General features: G+C 42.0%; 1 protein-coding gene across 10 annotated transcripts; it reads right to left on the reverse strand.

The window, feature by feature from the left end:
- Window positions 1-25,814, reverse strand: LOC109872019 (aspartyl/asparaginyl beta-hydroxylase). 10 transcript variants are annotated; one of them, XM_031806509.1, is made up of 11 exons: window positions 25,622-25,814; window positions 16,394-16,549; window positions 16,004-16,048; window positions 15,216-15,284; window positions 8,555-8,632; window positions 7,495-7,557; window positions 6,603-7,295; window positions 6,141-6,242; window positions 3,736-3,777; window positions 3,505-3,549; window positions 1-2,442 (listed from the first exon to the last, which is right to left on the reverse strand). In XM_031806509.1, the coding sequence occupies exons 1-11, from the start codon at window positions 25,659-25,661 to the stop codon at window positions 2,435-2,437; spliced, it is 1,341 nt and encodes a 446-aa protein (XP_031662369.1). In that variant the 5' UTR covers window positions 25,662-25,814; the 3' UTR covers window positions 1-2,434. The 10 variants fall into 10 exon arrangements, with proteins under 10 accessions (XP_031662369.1, XP_020318681.1, XP_031662371.1 ...); XM_020463092.2 differs by having other exon boundaries at window positions 6,141-6,245; XM_031806511.1 differs by lacking the exon at window positions 25,622-25,814 and adding an exon at window positions 19,597-19,747.
- Between the last annotated feature and the right edge of the window lie 255 nt (window positions 25,815-26,069).

A 26,069-nucleotide genomic window follows, 5' to 3' on the forward strand; every position in this document is an offset into this window, starting at 1 on the left:
TGTTGTCCCAAACCTTTATTGCAGCCCCTCAACAGAACATTTACAGAAACTGTGACAGTCAACCAACCCTGCATACAGGATGCATTTAAAAACCTTCTAGCCTGTATAGCAGGATACTACGTAAACCTCTGACATGTTTTTCTGTGTGTGAACTTCTGTTCATATGTGAACTGCAATTTGAGATTGTAGTGATGTTTTGTTATTGCTAGTTGTGCAATGGCTTCCCCTTGGAGTTAATCTGTTCTGAGCAGCAGTGCTCACCTTTCACGTATGGCTTTCAAAAAGTTGAACACTTTCTTTCAAATTCAGAAAAAAAGTTTTGATCCTAGAAAGTGTATTTTTATTTAAAAATCTAGAACAGATCTCGTAAAGTTTTGTATAATGTAAAATTAACACCACGTTAAAAATTCACATCAACTTCAAAAGTGTTAGGGAATAGAAAAATACCCATTAGTGTTATAGAAAAAAGACAAAATTTGTACTAAAAACTATATTGCAACCACTTGACTTGTTTTATATGTCAAAACAAACCGTTTCCCCCCCAGAAAAGATTTGCATTGCAGCATTTCCTACAGTCCATCACATTAAATCAGCATCATATCATCTGGCCCCTTAATACCACAATGCACAGAAAACTGCTACAATGGAAAGTTTAAAAAAATAAAACACACCAATTTGAATTCACAGAAACATTACGGAGGAGTTTGAACAGACTAAACACGTAACTCCTTCAAAATAATAAACATGATCTTAACCCTCCAGCCTCAAGTCCAGATCACGAGCTAGCATTGTCCTTGTAGTAAAAACAACAATGACAACCTTAATGACAATAACGTCAATAGTAAATGCTAGCCAAATTCGAGTTGGGTGTGGTTAGGATATTAGTTAACAGGTTACACAGTCACGTTCCATTCTAGACGTACTACAGCATTTCTCTTTGAACAGTTGGATCCAGCTGGTTTTAGGGGCTGCACTGAAATACATGCAGAGGGACAACAAGATGTGTTCCTGGTGTCTGCTAAAATCTTCCACAATCCCAGACATTCATAAATCTTTGTTCCAAATGAAGCACTTGCCCTGGGCTAGAGCCAGTTAATATACAAGTGAAAGTGGACCTGTACATTTAGAGAGAAATGGAACAAAAGTTTATGAACATTGTTGACGCAGACTTTTTTGTTTAAGTGTATTGAATTATGAATTTGGATGAATCAGATTCCTGTTGGACCAGGTGTGTGTGTGTGGCAGACCTATTGGGAGGACCTGAGACACCAGGAGACTGGGTGGGGTTGTGTCAGACCGTTAGCCCAGAGCAGCTACATCCACACTGAGCTAAACCTAAGAGTTACGACCATATACTCAGACACCCTGCCCTTCCCTCATCTCCCTGTGTTGTTTTTGTATCTGTTTTTCCCAGAACAAAATAACATACGCCAACATATCTTCCATTTGGAGAGTTTACTTCCAACCGAAATACTGTCCAAAAGTGACAATAAAATAAAACTCGCACTGCTGGAAAATAAATGTGTTCCCATCGATTCTAAGAAATACAAAAAGATGTTCACTGTTGTGGCTCGAGGTCTGAGTGAGTCAAAAACACTTTCAGTACTTAAGAAATATCAGAGTGAGAGGTACTAGGAGTTGGAACAAACAAAAACGAAATGAGGAAGAGTCTCAAACACATCTTAATGAGAACTACGGCTAATAGGGATTGTTTTTCAAAGCGATATGTCTACAGACACACAGTCGCACGCACACACAAAACATCTACACACATTCTCAGTCATACACACTAAAGCTCACACACACTCGCCCAACACGTCACCTGACTTGTCCGAGTTTACCTTCCACGTGTAGTAGACTCACTACATACTGGTAATACAAAACTTAGAGTGAAATTGCCACGAAAGATCAGTGCAGCTTTGCATAATACCTTCACGTTTAACAAAAACAAAAAAAACATTGAAAATGTTGAAGTTCTGACCCACGATTCAACAGGGTGAAAGCACACTGCTGAACTCGCTTCAGACATGTGAAGATCTTTCACTAGCAAAGCAACACGTGCCTCTGCTTGTTATACACAGGAAAGGAAAAACAACCTACAACTCAAATGATCTACCTACACATCCAGAAGAGAAATTCATTGATACTTTCCAATACAGGAAATGGGAATTCTTTAAACTAAAAAACGTGGAAACAAAGTAGAACAGAAAAGAAAACAAAAAGGCAAGAGAGAAAAACAACATACTAATCAAACAAGTAATGGAACAGTGAGATTTTACACTAATGGAAGAAAAACGTCATTCTGAGTGTGTGAGTGAAAAAACGGAGACAGTGGCGAAAGTCGTGGCAACGCTACTCTTTCTCTAGAGGTGGGGAAGCACGGCTGCACGTGCTCAGTGGGCTGGTCCTCGCTCCGTCTTACTGCGCTGAGACTCTACGTTTCTATGGGAAGAAGATAGTGAGATCAGTAAGTGACAGTGACTGAGGACAACAGCAGAATTCAAATCAAAGTTATCATTCAATTTAGTTCATATTTCAATTACAATCTTGTAGAGAAAATATTGAGACAACATAATGTACTAATACAATGTATATGATTACTACATCATTACTACAAAATGACAGCGCAATCAATTTGATAAAAACAGAATTGATGCCCTCCATTTCAGTTCTACTCACATCATAAGTAATCTTGCGATAAGTTGTTTAATAGGAACAAAAAATCCCCTTAAACAATATGAAAATATGTCAAATGAGTGGAATTGCCCGAGCCATTTTATAAACTGTTTCATAAACCAGCCTCAAGGGGGTGGGTACAGCCTACACTACAAATAGCTGCACGGGCCTCCATTACACACCACAAGGAAGAGTTAAGGGAAAGCCTAAACGGGATCCTTGGGATATCCCAACTGATGTAAGTAACCCCATTGAAGTTGAAATTTACGAGGTAAGTTTAAGTAAGGGTCAGGGTAAGGATCACGGCTAGCACTAGCTGAGAGTTAAGTCCTTTGAACAAAACCTATCTTGATAGGATTAATCTACTGACCAATAATTGTAGTCAACATTGCTTACACAAAGTCCATATTAAGCTTCAACACAAGACAATAAAACCATAACGCTAAATAGTGTGACCAATGGGTCTTCTCTTTGACAGAACGTGCCATAAGGCCAACACATTATAGACAACACTACCTATTGATCAAGCGTTTCCTACCTGGCATGGGCTTCGAAGTCAGGAAAATCTTATCGTACAATATACACAGACAGGCTATTTTTTGTCTGCTGTGGAAACAAGCCCAAAGGTCAGACTCACTGGAAAAGCTGTGTTTCTAGGGACACTTTTTCTTAGATAGCATGATACAATACTGTATGATACTGTACTGCTGATTAATATCCAAAGGGAAAACTATCTATTAAACAATGATTATGTACTCAGTATAGTAGGGCTACATCCAGCTGGAAAATGGAGATTCTGTGAAATGTTGATTCTTAGTTCAAGTTTACCTGTTGGTGCATCTTCAATATGTTCTTCTACCTCGGTATGTTCTTCTGTAGAAACAAAACAAACCACAGCTGGAACTAAAAGACAGCTTCAACAGTCTTGAGTACACTACAGAGCAGTACTACTGGCCATGCGTTCAGAGAACAGGATCAATGGCCACTATGAAAGAATACAACACAGAGAGAAGAGCTGTTCCTAGTTAGGACACTGGACTGAGTTATCTTAGCACCAACCTGTGAACTCCTCAAATGGCTCATCAAATCCATCTACCTCCTCTGCAATAGAAAAGCAACAGTTGCAGTTAGTTGAGGGAGAGACAGAAACAGAAAGAGAGAGACATACAGACACACAGAGAGACAGAGACACAGAGAGAGATGCAGAGACACAGAGAGAGAGACACAGAGAGAGAGAGAAAGAGACAGAGAGAAAGAGACACAGAGAGAAAGAGAGAGACACAGAGAGAAAGAGACAGAGAGAGAGAGACGCAGACACAGAGACACAGAGAAAAAGAGACAGAGAAAGAGACGCAGAGAGAAAGAGACAGAGAAAGAGACGCAGAGAGAAAGAGACAGAGAGAAAGAGACAGAGAGAAAGAGACACAGAGAGAGAAAGAGACACAGAGAGAAAGAGACACAGAGAAAAAGAGACAGACACACAGAGAAAGAGACAGAGAGAAAGAGACCAGAGAGATAGAGAGCACTGAAGAAAGAATGAAAGCAAATTACATTCACGATTGCAACATCTGGAGGTACAGCTGAAGTTGGAAGTTTACATACACTTAGGTTGGAGTCATTAAAACTCGTTTTTCAACCACTCCACAAACTTCTTGTTAACAAACTATAGTTTTGGCAAGTCAGTTAGGACATTACTTTGTGCATGACACAAGTCATTTTTCAAACAATTGTTTACAGACAGATTATTTCACTTATAATACACTGTATCACAATTTCAGTGGGTCAGAAGTTTACATACACTAAGTTGACTGTGCCTTTAAACAGCTTGGAAAATTCCAGAAAATGATGTCATAGCTCTAGAAGCTTCTGACATCATTTGAGTCAATTGGAGGTGTACCTGTGGATGTATTTCAAGGCCTACCTTCAAACTCAGTGCCTCTTTGCTTGACATCATGGGAAAATCAAAAGAAATCAGCCAAGACCCCAGAAAAAAAGTTGTAGACCTCCACAAGTCCGGTTCATCCTTGGGAGCAAATCCAAACGTCTGAAGGTACCACGTTCATCTGTACATACAATAGTACGCAAGTATAAACACCATGGAACCACGCAGCCGTCATACCGCTCAGGAAGGAGACGGGTTCTGTCTCCTAGAGATGAACGTACTTTGGTGCGAAAAGTGCAAATCAATCCCAGAACAACAGCAAAGGACCTTGTGAAGATGCTGGAGGAAACAGGTACAAAATGATCTATATCCACAGTAAAATGAGTCATATATCGACATAACCTGAAAGGCCCCTCAGCAAGGAAGAAGCCACTGCTCCAAAACCGCCATTAAAAAGCCAGACTACGGTTTACAACTGCACATGGGGACAAAGATCGTACTTTTTGGAGAAATGTCCTCGTCTGATGAAACGAAAATAGAACTGTTTGGCCATAATGACCATCATTATGTTTGGAGGAAAAAGGGGGATGCTTGCAAGCCGAAGAACACCATCCCAACCGTGAAGCACGGGGTTGGCAGCATCATGTTGGGGGTGTGCTTTTCTGCAGGAGGGACACTTCACAAAATAGATGGCATCATGAAGATGGAAAATGATGTGGGTATATTGAAGCAACATCTCAAGATATTAGTCAGGAAGTTAAAGCTTGGTAGCAAATGGGTCTTCCAAATGGACAATGACCCCAAGCATATTTGCAAAGTTGTTTCGAAATGGCTTAAGGACAACAAAGTCAAGGTATTGGAGTGGCTATCACAAAGCCCTGACCTCAATCCCATAGAAAATGTGTGGTCAGAACTGAAAAAGCATGTGCAAGCAAGGAGGCCTACAAACCTGACTCAGTTACACCAGCTCTGTCAGGAGGAATGGGCCAAAATTCACCCAACTTATTGTGTGAAGTTTGTGGAAGGCTACCTGAAATGTTTGACCCAAGTTAAACAATTTAAAGGCAATGCTACTGTAACAGTATAACTTTAGACCGTCCCCTGGCTCATACCCGAGCGCGAACCAGGGACCTCTGCACCAACTGACACCCACGAAGCATCGTTACCCATCGCGCCACAAAAGCTGCGGCCCTTGCAGAGCAAAGGGAACTACTACTTCAAGGTCTCAGAGCAAGTGACGTCACCGATTGAAATGCTATTTAGCGCGCACCGCTAACTAAGCTAGCCGTTTCACATTCGTTACACTACCAAATACTAATTGAGTGTATGTAAATTTCTGAACCACTGGGAATGTGATGAAGGAAATAAAGCTGAAGAAAATCATTCTCTCTACTATTATTCTGACATTTCACATTCTTATAATAAAGTGGTGATCCTAACTGACATAAGACGGGGAATTTTTACATCTCAGGAATTGTGAAAAACTTTAGTTTAAATATATTTGGCTAAGGTGTATGTAAACTTCCGACTTCAACTGTATATGCTTGCATGTGCTCATACGTAGTCACACACACACACACACCTGGAAGCTCTTCCTGAAGAGCTTCCTCCTCTTGAGTTTCTTCTGATTCAGCTTCTACTTCCTGTTCAGACTCTTCTTCTTCTGCTGCTTCTTCTTCTACCTCTTCTTTGGGGCAAAGCAACAATGGATATAAGAAAACACCCTTGTTTCCAAAACACTGATTGAATCTATTATTTTCCAAAAGGTGACATAAGCAATGAAAAACGGACAGGAGACGTTGAGTGCCCTTTTCACTACCCCAAGATGAGATGTGAGAAGGGCCTGTGCATGATCTCTCTACATACATGTAGCTATTCTCAGCAGATAATGTGTCATACACTTAGGCAATGCAGCACCTGGCGTTCAACAGTGCTCGTTCTGAGAGCAGTGTGAAGAAAAATGACTCGTCAATACTTTTTAGACCCAGATTAAGCCTACCTGGAATAAAAGCCTATTGTTCTGTTCTGGATTATCTTTCCTTACCCTCTTCTGCTAGTGTTGCCTCCTCATCCAATGTCTCCTCTGCTGCTGGCTCCTTCTCCACAGCTTCCTCGTCAACTGGTGCAGCCTCTTCTTCTGCGGGGTTGGCCTCTTCCTCAACAGCCTGTTCCACGGCAGCGACTTCCCAATCAACTGGGACGGCTTCCTCTTCAACGGGTGCATCCTCTTCCTCCTCAGGTGTGGCCTCTTCATCAACCACCTCCTCAACAGGTTCATCCTCTTCATCCTCAGGTGCGGCTTCCTCCTTGACTGGGGCGGCTTCCTCTACAACCTCTTCCTCAACGGGGGCAGCCTCTTCCTCGAAGGTCTCTTCTACAGTGGCAACTACCTCCTCCACAGGGGCAGCCTCTTCTTCAACTGGTACGGCCTCCTCAATAACCTCCTCCTCCTCCTCATCCTCTGGCTCATCCTCCAGTACTTCGGGCTCTTCCTCGATTTGAGGCTCATCCTCCTCGATTTGAGGCTCATCCTCCTCGATTTGAGGCTCATCCTCCTCGAAGTGAGCAGAATCCTCCTCGAAGTGAGCAGAATCCTCCTCGAAGGGAGAAGAATGCCCCTCGAAGGGAGAAGAATGCTCCTCAAAGGGAGAAGAATCATCCTCCAGAACTTCGGGCTCTTCCTCAAAGATTTCAGGCACATCCACCTCAGGCTCTTCCTCCTCAACAACCTCAGGCTCTGTAGGGAAAAGACAGTGTTAAGCAATTTATCTGATAACGTGGATTTCCTGACAAAGCCAACTAAAGCAAGTTTGAACATGACACTAAGTTATACGAGTCTATGATATTGGTTGACATTTTTTCATTTTAAACTTGACAATTTCAAGCCACAATCCATTCAAACATCTTATAAAATGTTGTCAGGCTCACACACACACCTGGTGGGAAAGCAGCAGCTTCCTCTGCTTTGGCGGCCTCGATCACTTCTTCAACAACGTGTTCTGGTGTGGATGAATGGGGCAGCGGGGAGAGATAAGGGGGCAGAGGGGAACCGTTAAGACCATCCACCTGGTCCTTAACTTGAACTAAGGCATTACCTGGCATACTTCATAGTCTTCCTCTAGCACAGAACATTTCAAATGTCTTCCTTGAGACACATTTAAGAAACTGCTAAGTTTGTGTGTCAATAAAGAATAAGAAAGACAAAAAAGTGTATGCTCCTTTATTAAAAGCTCAAATAAATCATGAATAGTCTAGTAGGAGAAAGCATGTCATGTAAACAGCAGTGCCAGGTATTTGTAAAAAACAGATTATCAGAGCCAATGGATAAATGGTAGACGAGGCCTATGTCCCCTCAACCAATGACAGCCCCTCTGGGGAAACATGTGTAGACTGGACAGGTGGCAGACATATGGAATAAATAGTCTACATGTTTGTACAATGATTTTACTGATTAACTCTTGACATAGATAGCTACAGCAGCACCATGTGGGTGTCTGGTGGTGGACACAGTCCTACTGAGGCTAAAGGTTTCATAAAGACCATCCCTTAAGAGCGAGTCAGCCTTAAGAGCGCTCGTGAGATTCTAGTTCTAATTTTGTCTAGTCCAGCCCACAGTTCAAATTCAATAAAAATAGTGAGGAATAACTTGCATGTTTAAGCAACATAAACATCTGACAAGGGAAAGTAATATAATTGTAATATGAGGAAATTAGGTAGTAAGCTATGTTTGAGTATGGCCACATTCTTAATGTACAGAAGGTATACAACCGTGTGGTAGAGTGTCTGCTAAATGATTCAAATGTGAATGTGTTTGTGGCATCTGTATGGTGTTTAAGGGATTTGCCCACCACCGATGCTACTGGAGTATTCTCCTTTGGGTGGGATTCATTGAGAGAGCATAAGCATAAGCTACCTCTTATGAGCTTTACCATCTACTACAATTAAATGCTGCTGTGTGTGTGCACGTGTGTGTGTGCAGACCCGCAGGAGTTGTACCTTCTTCCACAGGTGCTGCAGGAGCCTCCTCTGGTGCTCCCTCTCTGCTAATGTCGACAGTAGCCTTCTCTTTCAGTCCTGGGGGTTTTACATGTGATGCAGGGGGATGAGGATGACATGGTAACAACTCATGTTCAGGAGAAGTGCCTTTACGAAGGTCACAACTCCATATCATGTATACTGTATTTGGTTACGTGGCTTAGTAATATTCATGGCTAGTAATAATATAGTAACATTAGGATTGAGATTTAGGAGGTCTTACGTATCAACTTTTAGAAAACAAACATCATTCAAAAGGACAAAAAAAAAGGATAACATTTAAAGGCTGATTTGGGTTGACTTTTGCGCTTCAACACTGAATTTGTATTGTGTTCCAATATGCTGTGAAAAAGCGAGGTCTATAGTGCTAAGAGAGAGAGATCAGGATAGGAGAACAAAAGAAGAGTGTTCCAGTAGAACAGGAGAAAGTTCCTTTTCGGCACTTTGTGTATACATGTGATGCCCATTTGTGTAACACCAAAGCATCTTATTGAACCGTGTGAGACAAGTGCACTTGAAGACAGGAAACCTTCAAGTATCCAGCAACTTTATTAACACGGAACACACACAGCTGATCCTTTCAAATCTATCATTTGTCCCTGGATAAAAGCACGAGTTTCATCTCCACTAAATGCAAAATAAATGACTGCGTCCTTGTCCAATTCTACTACTGTATTCTAGAGTGCCTCTAAAGAAAGTCATCTTTCTGATGTAAGATTATAGCACCTCGTGGTCCTCTGGGCACCGTTCATTTAACAGTTCATACTTCTATAGAGGACAGCACTGTGATTCTCACAAGCAGGGAGTAGCTAAAACAATATGCACTATACATTGCGGGAATGGGCACCCTGCACACTAGGGGGTTTCCTACTCCCATTCGCAGAGGTTTGTAACTGGAGTGAGACCTCTCACAGGAAGCGTTTCTCATTGATCTTGTAACATCCTGTGTCACTGTCATCGGGGGCGGTTGAATGATCACCAACATCAGTGCAGGTGTGAAGAGTCTCGCATCATTTCCTCACCCCCCTATCAGACACCTTGAGCTTTTTAGCAGAAGCTTTGGGGGCCTCTTTACTTTTGGCCTCTGCCTTCTGCCCCACTGCCTCTGCCCCTTTCCCTGAATTCTTCTCTGCCTTCTGCCCCACTGCCTCATTCCCTGAATTCTTCTCTGGCTTCTGCCCCACTGCCTCTTTCCCTGAATTCTTCTCTGGCCTCTTCTCCTTCTTGCCCTTCTCTTCCTCCTGCTCTTTGTCTTTCCTAATCTTCTCCAAGGCCTTCTCAAACTCCTCCTTCTCTATCTTCTCCTCCTCCTCCTTCATCCTAGCTGCCACCGCCACCTTGGCCTTCTTTGCCGACTCATCCCTCGTCAGCCCCAGGACCTTCTCTTCCTCCTCCCTGGCCAGGATGTTCCTCACCTCGGCCAGCGCCATCTTGGCAATCTTTTTAGCCTCCACTCGCTCATGGATGATGGCTAGCTGCTGTTTCAGGGCCTCCCTCAGCTTCCAGCCCACATCTTTGGTCAGAGGGTGTTCTGGGATACGAGAATACCATTTAGCTGTTTTGAAAAAAGATTCGCCGCCAGGCTGCTAGGATCACACTGCAAGCATTTGTCGGACTGCACTCCAAGCATTTAGTAGGTTGCAAAGCACCCTGGGTATTTGTATTTGCTGACTGGGAGTGTTAGGATAACAGCAAGTGGCATCTTTCTGCACTTTAGAAAGGTGTCGCTAGAATTGACCCTGTCAAAATATAAGGTATATAGGGGCTTGGTCTGACACCTCTTACTACACGGATGGGATTCAGTTAGTCCAACAGTTATATGATGCTGTCCAATATAACACCTAGCACACCACTGACAAGGTGAATTTCAATGATTTCATACCAAATACCCTATTACTACAAAAGCGGTAGTCAAATAGAGCATGCGACGAGAAACCAATTCAGTGTTTATGCCAAGAAGCATAATCGTAATTTTCATCAATTCAATATCAATTCAAACTTCATTCTACTAGTAAATAGACATTCTAAAGACCACAATGTGGTTATTAGAACGAAAGCAAGACCTTTTTAGCTACTGTACACTGGAACACACACGGTTCCTCATGCAAGACCTTTTTAGCTACTGTACACTGGAACACACACGGTTCCTCATGCAAGACCTTTTTAGCTACTGTACACTGGAACACACACGGTTCCTCATGCAAGACCTTTTTAGCTACTGTACACTGGAACACACACGGTTCCTCATGCAAGACCTTTTTAGCTACTGTACACTGGAACACACACGGTTCCTCATGCAATACCTTTTTAGCTACTGTACACTGGAACACACACGGTTCCTCATGCAAGACCTTTTTAGCTACTGTACACTGGAACACACATGGTTCCTCATGCAATACCTTTTTAGCTACTGTACACTGGAACACACACGGTTCCTCATTCAATACCTTTTTAGCTACTGTACACTGGAACACACACGGTTCCTCATTCAATACCTTTTTAGCTACTGTACACTGGAACACACACGGTTCCTCATGCAAGACCTTTTTAGCTACTGTACACTGGAACACACACGGTTCCTCATTCAATACCTTTTTGGGCTTCTCTCTTGGCAGCATGTCTTGGCTTTTCATCTGAGGTTTAGGAAAACAACAAGTTAAATACGGTTATAGTCTCAGACGGGTGTATCTGCTTGGTACTCAACCACCAATAGGAACAGCCGAATCGAAAAGCCTACCAATAGTAGGGGAGAGCAACTATTACAACAGAACAAAACCAAGCTCAACCAATAACAGATGGAAGTATTGTACCCCGCTCAGCTTTCACACCATTGATAGGCTTACACACAGGCAAATATTTATCATCTAGCGGGGCTCAGCTTTCACACCATTGGTAGGCTTACACACAGGCAAATATTTATCATCTAGCGGGGCTCAGCTTTCACACCATTGGTAGGCTTACACACAGGCAAATATTTATCATCTAGCGGGGCTCAGCTTTCACACCATTGGTAGGCTTACACACAGGCAAATATTTATCATCTAGCAGGGCTCAGCTTTTCTTTCACAATCTAATAGTAAAGCCTTTGCCATACAGCTGTTGGCGTATTAAGAGTCATTTGTACCATAGCAGCTGGGGTATAGTCACAATTTAGGGGCAAATTCCGTATGAATTCAAAAACAAAATGAGCCAGACCTCAATCATAGAGTCTATGAGTTATAGGCAAAACACGGAAAAGCTGACACAATTCTACAACTAGGCAACCTACAAAGCAATCTGGACATTGATCCGCGATAAAGTACCTTCTGTCGCCTTATTTTTCTTGAACTTTGTTTTTGGAGATTCTGTTTCAACTACGTCGATAGGGAAAAGAAAAAACAATGACTACTGAAAGAAATCATCACTAACTTAGTCATGTTAAGTTTTCAACATTTTAGCAGGATATACAGGTTCTCTAACTAGCAGACCAGCTTTCCATGAATGTGATGCCATGCATTCACAAATCTAAAAAGTAGACATTTGGCTGAGTCGGCTACTCAGAGCTTCTTGACGTTTTACTCTCAGCAGAGATAATTGGGGTGGGGTACCTCTGTGTCTCGCTCTTTTCCGATCGCGTCGAGGTTCATCTGATATTTTTCAAAAGGAACATGGCATTAATAGCTAACAATCAGATGACCATTAAAAAAATGATCTGAATATTTGACAACTCAAAACATGCCCATGCTACACCTCATAGACAACACATGCTAACACACTCACGACTGCATAGTGCTTACCCATATGTCCTATTCTGATGGTTTCATTACATTACTTGTAGGAGTGTGTACAACTCGGAAATGACGACCACGTGAGTGTATCATGACTGTATAAGGAATTTTACACCTAACCAATACATTTGGATTCATATTCATTCAATTTGAGGATCATTGACCCTTCTGTCAATGGTGCCAAAGACCAAATAAAACAATAGACGGTAGTCCCCCATTAACCTCACCAGTTGAACCTGTCATGTAGCTATACTGTCGTTGTTTAGTCATTGGACTTGAGCACCAAGTCAATTCAAAATTATTGAAGCCAATATGAAATCTGAATGGGCTCCACCCAAAAGCTTGTTCAGCAGGTTTCTTGCATCTTCAACAGTGCTATTCCTTGTACCTTTTGTGTTTGCTAATACTTACTAGAAGCCTGTGTTTTTTACAAAAAAACTTTCAATGTTGTCATAGATTACACATTTATTTTACCATACAATTACAAATGACTGGTACTTCCCTCTCCAGCTGCTGAGTTCCACCTATAGGCTACAATGTTTAGCATTTAAAGACTAAGCTAGCTGGGTGAGTCTCTTTAGGGTGTGAGTGTGAGTCAGCACTGATCTGTTTCAGAGATCTTGGGTTGAGGTTCTGACGTTGGGGTTGACATGAGGATAATGCCATATCTTCTGTGTCTCAAATCAGGTAAAATGTTCATGGGGTGTGGAATTTGGTAAAAGTCCTTAAACTCATTTTAGCCATTGAGTCAGGCTCCAAATGCATGGAATCCTCAACAGGGAGCACGCTTTCCCAAAACGACCTCATATTTCATAACCCTGTTTTAGGACTTCTAGACAATTGGTTTAAGGAACAGCCAAAAGCTAGTTTCTCAGGGGGTTTGCTTTAACAAATGATTAACACCTGTGTAATGGGTCCTTCATCCAGCATCTCTGAATATCTAACAGTACACGACCATATGTGCAGTCTCTTGGCCAATACATCAAAATGCACTACTTATCCTGACACAAATGCACACTATTTGTATTGTGTTTAACAAATTGATGATGAAGACAAAAATGGAAAGACGGGGACAAATAGCTCCCGAAGACGTTTAAAAACCAACAAACATGGAAAATGAATAGTAATCCTACAGACAAAGAAATACCATAATGAGGAAATACACTTCAACAAGCTTCAATAAACTAACACGGAATGATGAACAACTCAAGTAAAAAAATACAAATATAATTCCTGCTAAGTGGATAAATATGTGCTGTGGTAGAACCCTAGGGCATGCAGTACTGTGGTTGGAAAAAGGAGACAACCATCTGTTGTCAAAGTGCAACTGTTCATTGCATAAGTTCGTAGTTTGCTGGGTATTGCAAGCAGTCTTCTCAGTGGAAATGCACATATCCTAGAAAAGCATTATTCAGTCTGGAAAGTGCTCCAAAAATCTTGAAGGCATAGTCTTCGTCCCTCTATAGGACATCTTCAAAAAGAGGCTTGAGGGGTTGACTGTGCCATGATAAAACCCTTCAAAAAGTATTCTACTAGGGATGGGTGATTTTAAGGAGTGGTTTTCCACAAACGCTTGCTCCTCAAGCAATGGGAAACAAGTCTAAAGGAGCAACAAGTTGGGACCTCATACCAAGAGGGATATGGCTACTGGTTACTGGTTGTGGAGACCTAAGATCACACAACCCTTTCGCAGAACCTCGTCAGTCTGAGAAGTGCCAGCACTTTCTTCCTCCTCCTCCGCTGTTCCCTCCTCATCCTCAAATGGTTCAAACGGGTTTATGAGGCCATAGAGGAAGGTGAAGAAGCCTTGAAACCAATCAGAGCCCTCCTCCGCTAACATATCCAGGACCTCCTCGAGGGAGTCCGAGCTTTCCTGACTGCCATCTTTGGTCAGGCCTACGCAAAGAGGGGAAAACAAGGAAAGAGAGGAAGGAAGGGAGAAAAGGAAAGAGAGGAGAAAGATGTGGTAGAGCAGGAAAAAAGGAGGAAAGGAGAGGGTGGAAAGTTTTAAGCGAGGTTAGGCAGCAAGGTAAACTATATGTAGGTCTAAGGTCGCATGAAGCAGAGTTAGAAACTAAAGAGAGGAGAGGATAGCAATAGAAGAGCCTAGAGAGGGGCATGCAGTGGGACTCTACAGAATCTATCACTAGCAGCAGGGGGACAACAGCTGTGCCAGACAGGCAGTGGTCTGGGTGACAAAGCAGAGCAGGAGTCTTTATGGCAGAGAGCGGCAGAGGAGACAATATCAGAACACGGGACCACCTCTTTGGTGAAAACACTCCTGAAGTAAGTTCTCTCCCTTTTGTTTATAAAGAAAATAGCAACTTTAAGATATGACAAGCGACTTTGAGATGAGAGAACACCACATCTACGTCCTGGTTAAGTTATTCTTAAAGCATGCAGCAGTTTGGCCCTGTGCTAATTGTTGTGCATGTCTATTGATAAGCGGATGTCATGTCAGTGGTGTGGGCCTGAAACACAATGGTCAGCATGGAATCCATTTCCAGACACCATTTCACACCATGCACATGCAGACCTCGTGGATTCATTGTTCAGTTCATTTGGTACAATTGACTAAAATAGTCTCGTGGTAGAGATCTGATACACCAAAGTCAGTCATGCGAAACAAAACCAAATCAGTTGGTGGGTGGAGCTGCTCATTGGAATGGGCTCATTGTAATGACTGGAATGGAATCAAACACAAACGATATGGAAATCACATTTGACTCCGTTCCATTTCTGCCATTCCAGCCATTACAATGAGCCAATCCTCCTATAGCACAGCCCACCAGCCTCCCCTGATTATCACACAAACACGTCAATAAATAACAATCCAGTAAAATCGATGAACTTGCCTAGTAATACTTTAGCATCCTCCACATCGAAGTCACCATCTCCATCGGCGTCATAGGACGAAAGTTTCCCTAGCCAAAGAAACAGGAGCCAGTCTTTAGGGTCAATGGGGGTTGGGCATGAATGGTGAAATGAGGTGGGATAATACATTATGCAATTGAATCAAAAGCGGGATGGGGAAACAATAGCATTTAAGTTATAATAACATGTTCATTGCCACTATTCTTACATGATTATTAGTATAATCATTAACATTCATTTCTGCATTTCCAGAAGTTACATCGTTAAATTGCTATTAATTATCATTAGCAATGTTATCATGAGCAATTATTTAAATGATCATACTAGTGTTTCTGGTAAAATCACATTAGCATTATAGTATCATGTTAGCGTTTCAATATTTATTTACTTTTAATTATGAGGTATAATCACAACATAGCAGGGCTGAGTATTATTTTTATAAATTGTCTAGCTCAGCATTAAATAAAATATTATTTTGCCAGCTTTGCATTACATTTGTTCATTTACATTGCATTGTATCTATAACAGTGGGAACATATTGTATTGATATTAATAATTAGAAATACAGTGTGAAGGTAGTCTTTCCTATGATGTTAATTTAAGACTAATGCAAAACTTAAAATGAGTTATCTTTTCTTCGATAAGAATTGAGTCAAAAGCAAGTGATTAGATGACATGTATGGGAAACAAATGGATTATTTCAATTAGGACAGGAAGGTTAGTGAGTGAAATGGTTGAGGGGGCATGGTCATAGGCACAAATATCATACCTTGCAGTGTCTCAGAGAGGGTACTGTGCATGTCCTTTGCCTTGGCTGCATGCAAGATTAAGACCAGACGAAAACATTCACATTGGAGAAATGACATTATTTAAACATGAATCCAAACATGATTAGTGTCCAGGCATATTCCGAGCCACACACTGAGCATGTGCACACATGCACCAAAGGTAAAACAACATCAAGGTTGAAAAGTTTAAAGTTCAATGTTAAAATGCATCAAAGCACTCAGTATCACTTTGGGTTATTACTCAATGACGTTGTGACTGGCGAAGGCTGAAAGTTCTGTCAACAGACTGTGACAGGCTGCTTGCTGTAGCTAGTAGGAAATGTAGCCTTCCTACAGTTAACAGTTGTTTTTCGTGTCAAGGTGTCACTTACCGATGGTGCCTTGGTAGTCGACCAGGTCGAAGTAGACGACGGCCACGGAGGTCCAGACCCCCAGGAGGGCCAACACCATGAACCAGGTGAAGAAGGAGCTTCCACCTGCTCCCTCAGGCTTCTTGCCATTCTTACTGGCTAGCTGTGCTTTGCCCTCTGTAACGATGGGCGAGAGAGAAAAGAGTCAGACCTGAAGCCAATACTGTACAGGATAATGGCTACACACAAATTCACAAACACAATTTGTTCCATTTGAGTTGTGAGATGGTCAAAATACAGGCCTAAATGTTATCCCAATCAGAAATCCTTTGTAGTTAAAAGAAGCTGACAGCTAAGAGAGATACTGCACCATAATACTTTGGATTATATGTTGTTTTGTTATTGCATTCATATAGAAAAAAGGAAGTAAATGGGTAAGAATAGAGAAAACCCATGCCACTGACTACTTTTTTGCCACTTACAAGAGCAAATGGTATATAAAGTATTGCCTAAAAATAGCACGAAAACTAAATGAATGTCACAAACCTCACGAGGATTAAACATAGGCCGAGAGTTTTCAACTAACTGAATTATAATTCAGTGTGTGAAAGTTCAAGCAAAAGCCCAATAAATCTATGATTGTCCTTAGAGAGGCAACAAGACAAAATCAGTAGAGTAGCTAGTTATTCTGGGTGCATTTGACACTGTACACAGAGCACTATGGGTAAAAATACCAATGTATTCGAAGAGATGGCAATGGAAGAATGAACAGGTGCCGAGTCCCCTACCCTCAAGCTAGGTCAAACCATTCACACATAGGCAGATGCACCATATTCAGATACACAGCACCTGCTCATGTCAATGTCGTGACAGTTATAAAAATATGTCTCGGTAAGTCCCAACAAAATATCCCATTGCCCTCTGTCATAATTAATGCACCTATTAGTCAACTTCACTTTTTTGCAAATCCATCCACACACTACAGTTTCTGATGTTTCATTCTAAAAGTTAAATAAAGTTGTTCCACATCTGCACCAAAACCAACCCAAACACTCAATCCTTTTCCACAGAGCGGTGTCCTTTGTTCTTCTCGTCCCCTAAGCTGAGCAGAACAAAAGCCAAAGTATTACCCCAAGGTCTGGACCCCTCGGGAAAAAACGGTTTCTCAAGGTCTGGACCCCTCAGTTTCTCTACCATCACCAAAAACAGATGCCACGGGTCGAATCAACATATATGTATACATCTATATATTCCTCATTCCGGATGAAGTTGTTATGTGACAGAGTCGCTCCATCTACCTTCGGTCTGTTCGACAACCACCGCGGGTTCAAGCACCCGGGTGGGTTCCACTATCGGCTCTTCCATCTGTGCAGACTACCCTGACCAGTCCGATTGGGAAAAGCCTCCGTGCGTCTCTTATCACCCTTAGACTTCCTTCCCCCAAACCTCTGTGCCCTCCTCCTCTTTTTGTTCCTGGCAAACTCAGCCGGAACCTGATATGGGACCTGAACCAGCAAATAGGGCTATTTTTAGAGCTGTCCTCTTGTCCAGCCAGAAGACATTCAGGCACTCATATGGAGAGGCTCTGTTAACGCCATGCCAACGGGACATTACCCAGCATCCCTCTTGGCTGTCATTATAGTGCTGCCTCTCGGGCCGGGAATTGCCAGGGACCTCACGATATGATATTATCTCGATACTTAGGTGCCAATATGATTTTTACATTGCGATTCTCACAATTCAATATGTATTGTGTATTGCGATTTGATAATGCGATTTTATTGCGATTTGATGTTCCAGACTTATTGCTCACTATATGCCTGCTGTAGAGAGAAGAGACAGCATGAAAAAAGTAGTTTTGACCAGTCATGGAAATAAAAGTGCTGAAAAAAAGGTTGGCTCACCATTTCAAAATGGTTGATCAAACTAGCCTTCACTAATGCTACTTTGCAAAATAATTATGAATAAAATCGATACTGTATAGATTCACCCCCTCCCCTGCTCCGGTAACAATAGAACAGCATCAGGTAGAGAGGGGGAGATCTTTACTAGGAGAACTGGCTGACACCTAATCACACACACATACTGCCGTGTGATTGAGCGGACTGAGGGAGAGGGATTTAAAGGCTACAGGCCACAGGCCATGCAAATCCTGGCTTTCAGTGACTTTGCCTGGTTGTCAGGGGGATACTTGTTAGCCCTACATGGGCGGTTTAAGCAGGCTTAGAGAGAGTGGAGGCATTTCAAAACTGCCGACTACTCTGCCTACTCAGGAAATGAGGGACAACGCCTTTCACAAATGTACCTTACCTGTGACAAATGCACCTTATCTGTGACATAGGACAATCTGCTGAAAAACTGTGTGCAAGTTGGGGGAAGGGGTTGGGTTATTTTTTGTGTTAAATGTTGCTCATCCAGAACATCCCTAGCATGACCACAAATCATAGCAAGGAACAGCAAGCAAACACATAAATGCACAATGAGCCACACATTGCCAAGCACACATGAAAATCACATTCAAATACTTGGGAGGCCGTACAAACTGTAGAAACAATCAACCACTAGGCAGGCTAATCTGACCGAACCCTGGTCACTGTCCAAACCTTGGTCAGAAAGTTGTTGGTCATGTTAAAACCAGAATCTTTCGCACTATTTTCATCTGTTTGATTTAAAGTATTTGCTACTCGATGTAGGCATACAGTTCTGAACACTAAGCCTACACAATATTACAACAGAATGAAAAAAGCCTAAGTAGGCAGACAAACGTTCTAAACAGTTTGCAATCCTCATGAGAACATTGGTACTGACAATCCTGAAAAGGGTGCTGCCCTAATCTAGCAGACCTGGTTCTCATGTCCCCTGAGCCATTTGTGCAGGCGTTTACTGCACACCATTCCCTACCAACTCTCTGGAGAGCCTCATAACCAACTCCCCCCGACATTTACATTGTAGTCAGTTAGCAGATGCTCTTATCTAGAGCATTCATCTTAATATAGCTGGGTGGGACGACCACATATATCAGTCATAGTAAGTTCATTTTTTCTCAAAGTAGCTATCAGCAAAGTCAGTGCTCGTAGGAGGGAAAAGTAAAGATTACCAACTGAATGCGGCTGCCATTGTGTACTACCTATCACAGACACGTATTAAGACACACACACATCCTCTGATGCAAAAATAACATTTACAGTGTGAATGTATTCAACACACAAGCACACCACACGCACCGTGTCTTTCGGCTGAATGCTCCATGACCACAACACCCCAGTAGTTCCACTCTAACCTCTTTTCAAATGTTTAGTAAGTTAGTTGGAGGAAACGGACTCCTTCTCCCTGTTCTCGGTCTCTGCTTGACGTTTGTGAGTACATATTGTTCAGTCTGAGCTTACATAAGGATCCTGTGGAATGTCTGCTTTGACACACTCCCCTTCTTTTCTCTCTTTCAAACATACAAACACACCCTCAAAACACACACCATGACATTTTGGGACAGAAATTGGTGAGTATTGTCAAGGTGACAAGTTAATGTTACTCCCGTCCTCGATCCCCCCCCCACCCCCAGACTCTCCCAAGGCCAGTTTGATCTAATCATGATGTGTTCAGTTTAGCAGAGAATGCCCTCAGGTTATAACCATAAAACCTGCTTGGTATCCATCCCACACATGATGCCCCACCCTCATACACCTATACACTGTAATGGTTTGGTTAAAAGGGCCAGTCCCAAGTCACCAAGTCCACAGATAGTAGAGTTAAAAGAGACTCCAGACCAGATACATACAGGGTTACCATATTGCTGAAAACTCCTTCTAAACACATGGAGCCAACACACTAGTTTGCATGTATAACCAAAGTGACCTTTAGAGATACTACTCACATTACCAGTAACGTAACAGCATTGTGATAGCCTATATAATGCTATGTGGGAACATCAGGAAATTAGCCTAACAATGTTGAAATCTAAAATGAATAGTGTTGCACGGTATACCCGAAACGTCTGTACTTTTTCGACACTAGAACACAAAAAAACGGTTACGTACTAGAAATATTTAAAACTTTCAGTACGTCTGTCAAATGTGTCTCGTCATATACGGAATACAGATTGAGAGGATGGAATCTGTCTAGTAATTTGTCTGAATCTTCTCAAGGGGGCAGCAGTAAGCTAGCTAGGCTACTTGTCTTCTCATGGGAGCAGTAGTAAGCTAGCCAGGCTACTTGTCTTCTCATGGGGTTAGTAGTAAGCTAGCCAGGCTACTTGTCTTCTCATGGGGTTAGTAGTAAGCTAGCCAGGCTACTTGTCTTCTCATGGGGGCAGTAGTAAGCCAGGCTACTTGTCTTCTCAAGGGGGCAGTACTAAGCTAGCCAGGCTACTTGTCTTCTCATGGGGGCAGTAGTAAGATAGCCAGGCTACTTGTCTTCTCATGGGGGCAGTAGTAAGATAGCCAGGCTACTTGTCTTCTCATGGGGGTAGTAGTAAGATAGCCAGGCTACTTGTCTTCTCAAGGGGGCAGTAGTAAGCTATCCAGGCTTCTTGCGCATGATGCTGACAGCGCGTGCTAGCCACTTTTGAGAAGCAAGCCGAACTTCTGGCTTCAGAAGCTAATTGTATAAATACTTTGCTTTGCCAGCAGATGAGGGCCAGCCCACCAAAACAACTAAGCAAAATATGTTACAAAGCAGTGCAGTGCAAGGGAGGTTGAGTTCCAAAACAACATAAAAAAAACGATTTCACACATGACATTTGCATTGTAACATTATTCTACTAGCAACTGAATTCAAATAATTTTTGAGTGACATTGTCATGAAAATATCTTTAGTATGAAATTCATGTGAGCATTTTAAATATGATCACAACCCAAAAGTAATGTGAAACACTTCACATTTGTCTGGGCTTGCTAACGCCTAGGTATAATAAGAACTAGAGACCGTGTCCAAGATGTCAGATCTTGTTTTAAACGTAATTGTCACGCCTTGGTCTTAGTAGTTTGTGTTTTCTTTAATTATTTGTTCAGGCCAGGGTGTGACATGGGGTTATTGTATTGTCTTATTGGGGTTTTTGTAGGCATTGGGATTGTGGTTGATTAGGGGTGTGTCTAGTATAGGCTTGGCTGCCTGAGGCGGTTCTCAATCAGAGTCAGGTGATTCTCGTTGTTTCGGATTGGGAACCGTATTTAGGTAGCCTGAGTTTCACTTTGTATTTCGTGGGTGATTGTTCCTGTCTCTGTGTAGTGTTCACCAGATAGGCTGTATTAGGTTTCACGTTCCGTTTGTTGTTTTTGTATTTATTAGTTATTTCACGTATCGTTCCGTTTTTTCTTCATTAAAGACATGAGTAACCACCACGCTGCATTTCGGTCCGACTCTCTTCCTTCTACCATCGAAGAACGCCGTTACAGTAATCTACTCACGTTCACATACGCCGATTCATGGACCATCTATATCCAGGTTGCATTCATTTTAGGTAACTTTTACAAATAACCCAAAAATATATACTTATTGTATTTATTTAATTAACAAAGTTATGCAACACCCAGTTCCCCCGTGTGAAAAAGTAATTGCCCCCTTACACTCAATAACTGGTTGTTGTGGCACCTTTAGCTGCAATGACTGCAACCAAATGCTTCCTGTAGTTGTTGATCAGTCTCTCAAATCGTTGTGGAGGAATGCAGAACTGCTTTAACTCAAAGACATTTGTGGGATTTCAAGCATAAACTGCTCGTTTCAAGTCCCGTCACAACACTTCAATTGGGATTAGGTCTGGACTTTGAATCGGTCATTCTAAAACTTAATATTTCTTGCTTTTTAACCATTTTCATGTAGACTTGATTGTGTGTTTTGGATCATTGTCTTACTGCATGACCCAGCTGTGCTTCAGCTCACAGACGGATGGCGTGACATTCTCCTGTAGAATTCTCTGATACAGAGCAGAATTCATGGTTCCTCCTGTTAATGGAAGTCCCCCAGGTCCCGAGGCAGCAAAGCATCCCCAAACCATCACACTACCACCACCATGCTGACCCCAAACCATCACACTACCACCACCATGCTGACCCCAAACCATCACACTACCACCACCATGCTGACCCCAAACCATCACACTACCATCACCATACTTGACCCCAAACCATCACACTACCATCACCATACTTGACCCCAAACCATCACACTACCACCACCATGCTGACCCCAAACCATCACACTACCACCACCATGCTGACCCCAAACCATCACACTACCACCACCATGCTGACCCCAAACCATCACACTACCATCACCATATTTGACCCCAAACCATCACACTACCACCAACATGCTTGACCGTTGATATGAGGTTCTGACTGTGAAAGGCAGTGTTTGGTTTTTGTCAGACTGGGGCGAAGGTTCACTTTCCCACAGAACAACGACCCTAAGCACACAGCCAAGACAACACAGGAATGACTTTACGACAAGTCTCAATGTCCTTGAGTGGCCCAGCCAGAGCCCAGATTTGAACCCGATCGAACATCTCTGTAGAGACCTGAAAATAGCTGTGCAGCGGCACTCTCCATCCAACTTGAGAGGATCTGCAGAGAAGAATAGGAGAAACTCCCCAAATACAGGTTTGCCAAGCTTGTAGCGTCATACCCAAGAACACTCGAGGCTGTAATCGCTGCCAAAGGTGCTTCAACAAAGTACTGAGTAAAGGATCGGAATACTTATGTAAATGTGATATTTCTGTTTTATTTTTAAATAAATGCGCAAAAAACCAACTGTTTTTGCTTTGTCATTATGGGGTATTGTGTGTAGACTGAGGAAAAAAACGATGCACTGAATGCATCGAACGCACTGTGTGTGTTGTGTGTGTATCTATCTATCTCACGGTGGTAAGGGATATGAACTAAATGAATATTTTAAAAGGCAAATAGCTAAAATCATCTCAAAACCATATTACTGACTCTCCATAAAGACTAGCTTGTCTCTCCTTCAATAGTTGTAGAACCCCGAAATGCATAACCATAGTTCAAACTGAACAAACCGTGTCCAGGCTCTGAGATGCAGCAGGCCTACTCTAGCAATAAAATGGGCAGATTAACTCTAATTCAAATATTAATACTTCTGTGTTATCAATTCAATAGCAGTAAAATTAACTCAAGCATCAGTGAGGGCAAAAACAAACAACTTCAGGATTGCTGAAGAGCATGTGCAAAGTTTATACAACATTTTCCAATCCTGCCACTCTTGTACAAACAAGTAAGCTAAAACAAAACATCCCATACAAACAAACTCACACCACACATGCAAGATTATTCCTCAAGAATAGCATTTAGTTTGGGGTAAATACACTGCAAAGAAAAAACATGTTCACACAGGTCAGGGCAAGCAGTTGTTGCCTTTACCAGTTCTTTGGCCTTCGTCCAATTAAACCAAGCATCTGAGAGATGAGCAAGTCTGGGATGGGGCAATTTCATTTTTTAGAAATATCAATTTGATAATACATAATAAAATGTCCATAGAAAAACATTGTAGAATATCATTGACAATCAAACCTCTAAACAAACAATATGGTGAAAAAAATGCACATTCAAAAGACAACATTTGAAAATATTTGGTTACATACATTTTTAGATTGGTCATAAAGTACAGAATTTGACTTGGCATATACTTTTACCTGCTTATTACATAATCATAAATGCAGAATGGAAAACAGCTTTCACTTTCATGTATCAATAAGTCACATCCCTATAGCTATAGGCAGGCAGTTCATAGACAGACGTTGGGCAGTGAGTATGAGGCCTGTTCAGGGCGGTGCAACGTAACCAATGTTAACTCATAAATGTATGACAGATGCTTCTCGGTTGTGTAGAATAGTAAATTATGTCACCTCTACATATTACACTACATTTCTTTCTGCAACTTCCTGATCAACGGTCAACATACATGAAGGAGGAGGCGGCTGTCTTGTGAAATACTAAAAAAAACATCATTCTACCTTTATCACTGGACATACGACGTGTGTTGACCCATCTTCAACTCATTTGCAACCACTAAATTGATATAACGTTTGTAATTCATTTTTTGATTACTTTTCTAAACGTTTTACTATTGCAGCTCAGTCAAAAGTCTGGCCCGTAACATTCACACTGATATGATCGATATGAATAGTGGCCTGATGATTATCATATTTCTTTAAAGAGTACAAAACAGTGGACATCAGGCGTTCTGTATCGGATGAATTAAGTCATTGGATTTAGAAATACATTTCTAGAAGTAGCCTAGCCTATTGTAGGAAGGGCACTGAAAATGATGTTATGAGATTATGCCAATATTTTACAATGTGCAACACATTCTACGACTACGTCATATGCCAACACACATTTCGGGTACACTTTTCTACGGCCACGTGTCACAATGCAACTGGAGTTTTGCAAAGGGGACATACATTTAGCATGACTCGTAGGCTACATGCAAAGCCCGCGCCCCCTTGCAGTCAGGCTGCCCTTAAACCACTGGTTAACGTTTAAAGTATGGGGCTCAGACCACGCCATTGTAACGTATTATCTTGATAACTTGGGGAGCGGCGCCATATTATTAAAACGTCTCCATAGGGGTCCTGGTTTGAAACCCCGACGACGATAGAAGCCACGTGTAACCCCTCCCACGTTCTTCCATTATTGACACGTGAACACTTGGAGAAATGACCGAAAACGAAAAAAGGGGACGATACCCTCGTCTACTGATGTAGTTTCTGTTGTAGTCTACGAGGAAGATATTTAATTGTCCTTGCTGCGTACAATGGCACGTACAATGGCACAATTGTGAATGATAGAACTCAAAGTCCTCATTAGTGCACGGGCCACTCAATTTTAATCAAAAATTTACCTGATGCCCTCTCAAGCTATGCTTCTCTGCAACCTGACGAATTGCAACAATGCTTCAAATCGAACGAATGCCTCGTCCGTTATACAATGTAGCAGAGAGGCAAAGCGCCTATCATCTGGATACAAAGACACTTGTGATGTTTACTATAACTCGACAAAATGTATAGTTGGTGGTGACTCCATAAAAAGGGACACAATTGTTTGGGAACTTTTGGGGTATATTGTGGACGTTGTGCTACATCTTGTCCAGTTATGAGTCTATAGTATTGTAGGCTAACTTGCATTGCCTAAATGAAAAGATAAATCTTGCCGGCCGATTAACTTTCTAAGGCCTTCTGTAGCCAAGTGAAGGTTGGTTGCATGCACCACTGCCATTACTGAAATTGAATTTACGAACCTTTCAGTTTCTGTCCTCGTGGGTTTTTCTTCGTGACCATGGCTATTCGAAGTTGCTTTGAATTCAAGTGGAAATTCAAAATTAGCGAGCGTCACTGTCAATTTCTTGCAATAAAGGTGGCCCAGTAGAAATCAAATCTCTCTGCCCTCATAAACCGAAGCCCATAGCAACCCCGTCGACTTTTGAGTGACTGCGCCCTCAGCCAGTGAGGGTTTTACGAAGACAAGATGGGCGGAGAAAGGGAAATGTCGTCCAATTCGCTTTCAGAGGATGTTGTCTTATTCAATCGTGTGGATACCCGCAGGTTAGAACCACCTCGTCCATGGTCATGTCTAGATGGGATACAGTTTTTCTCGAATTTGACCTCAAAATGAGGTTTTCGCTAACCCTAACCTTAACTATTTTTCTAACCTTGACCTAATTCTCCGGACCTGATACGTTAATTATC

The sequence above is a fragment of the Oncorhynchus kisutch genome, linkage group LG27 (genome assembly GCF_002021735.2).
Source record: "Oncorhynchus kisutch isolate 150728-3 linkage group LG27, Okis_V2, whole genome shotgun sequence".
NCBI classification, from domain to species: Eukaryota; Metazoa; Chordata; class Actinopteri; order Salmoniformes; family Salmonidae; genus Oncorhynchus; species Oncorhynchus kisutch.

Excerpts from the sequence above, each read along its gene's own strand:
- LOC109872019 (XM_020463090.2), bottom strand. The coding sequence starts at position 17,737 with ATGGAAGAGCCGATAGTGGAACCCACCCGGGTGCTTGAACCCGCGGTG. Across the intron at positions 8,633-15,215 it reads GGATGCTAAAGTATTACTAG|GACTGAAAGAGAAGGCTACT; the intron begins GCAAGTTCATCG and ends TAAAACCCCCAG. Across the intron at positions 6,246-6,602 it reads GGCAACACTAGCAGAAGAGG|AAGAGGTAGAAGAAGAAGCA; the intron begins GTAAGGAAAGAT and ends TTTGCCCCAAAG.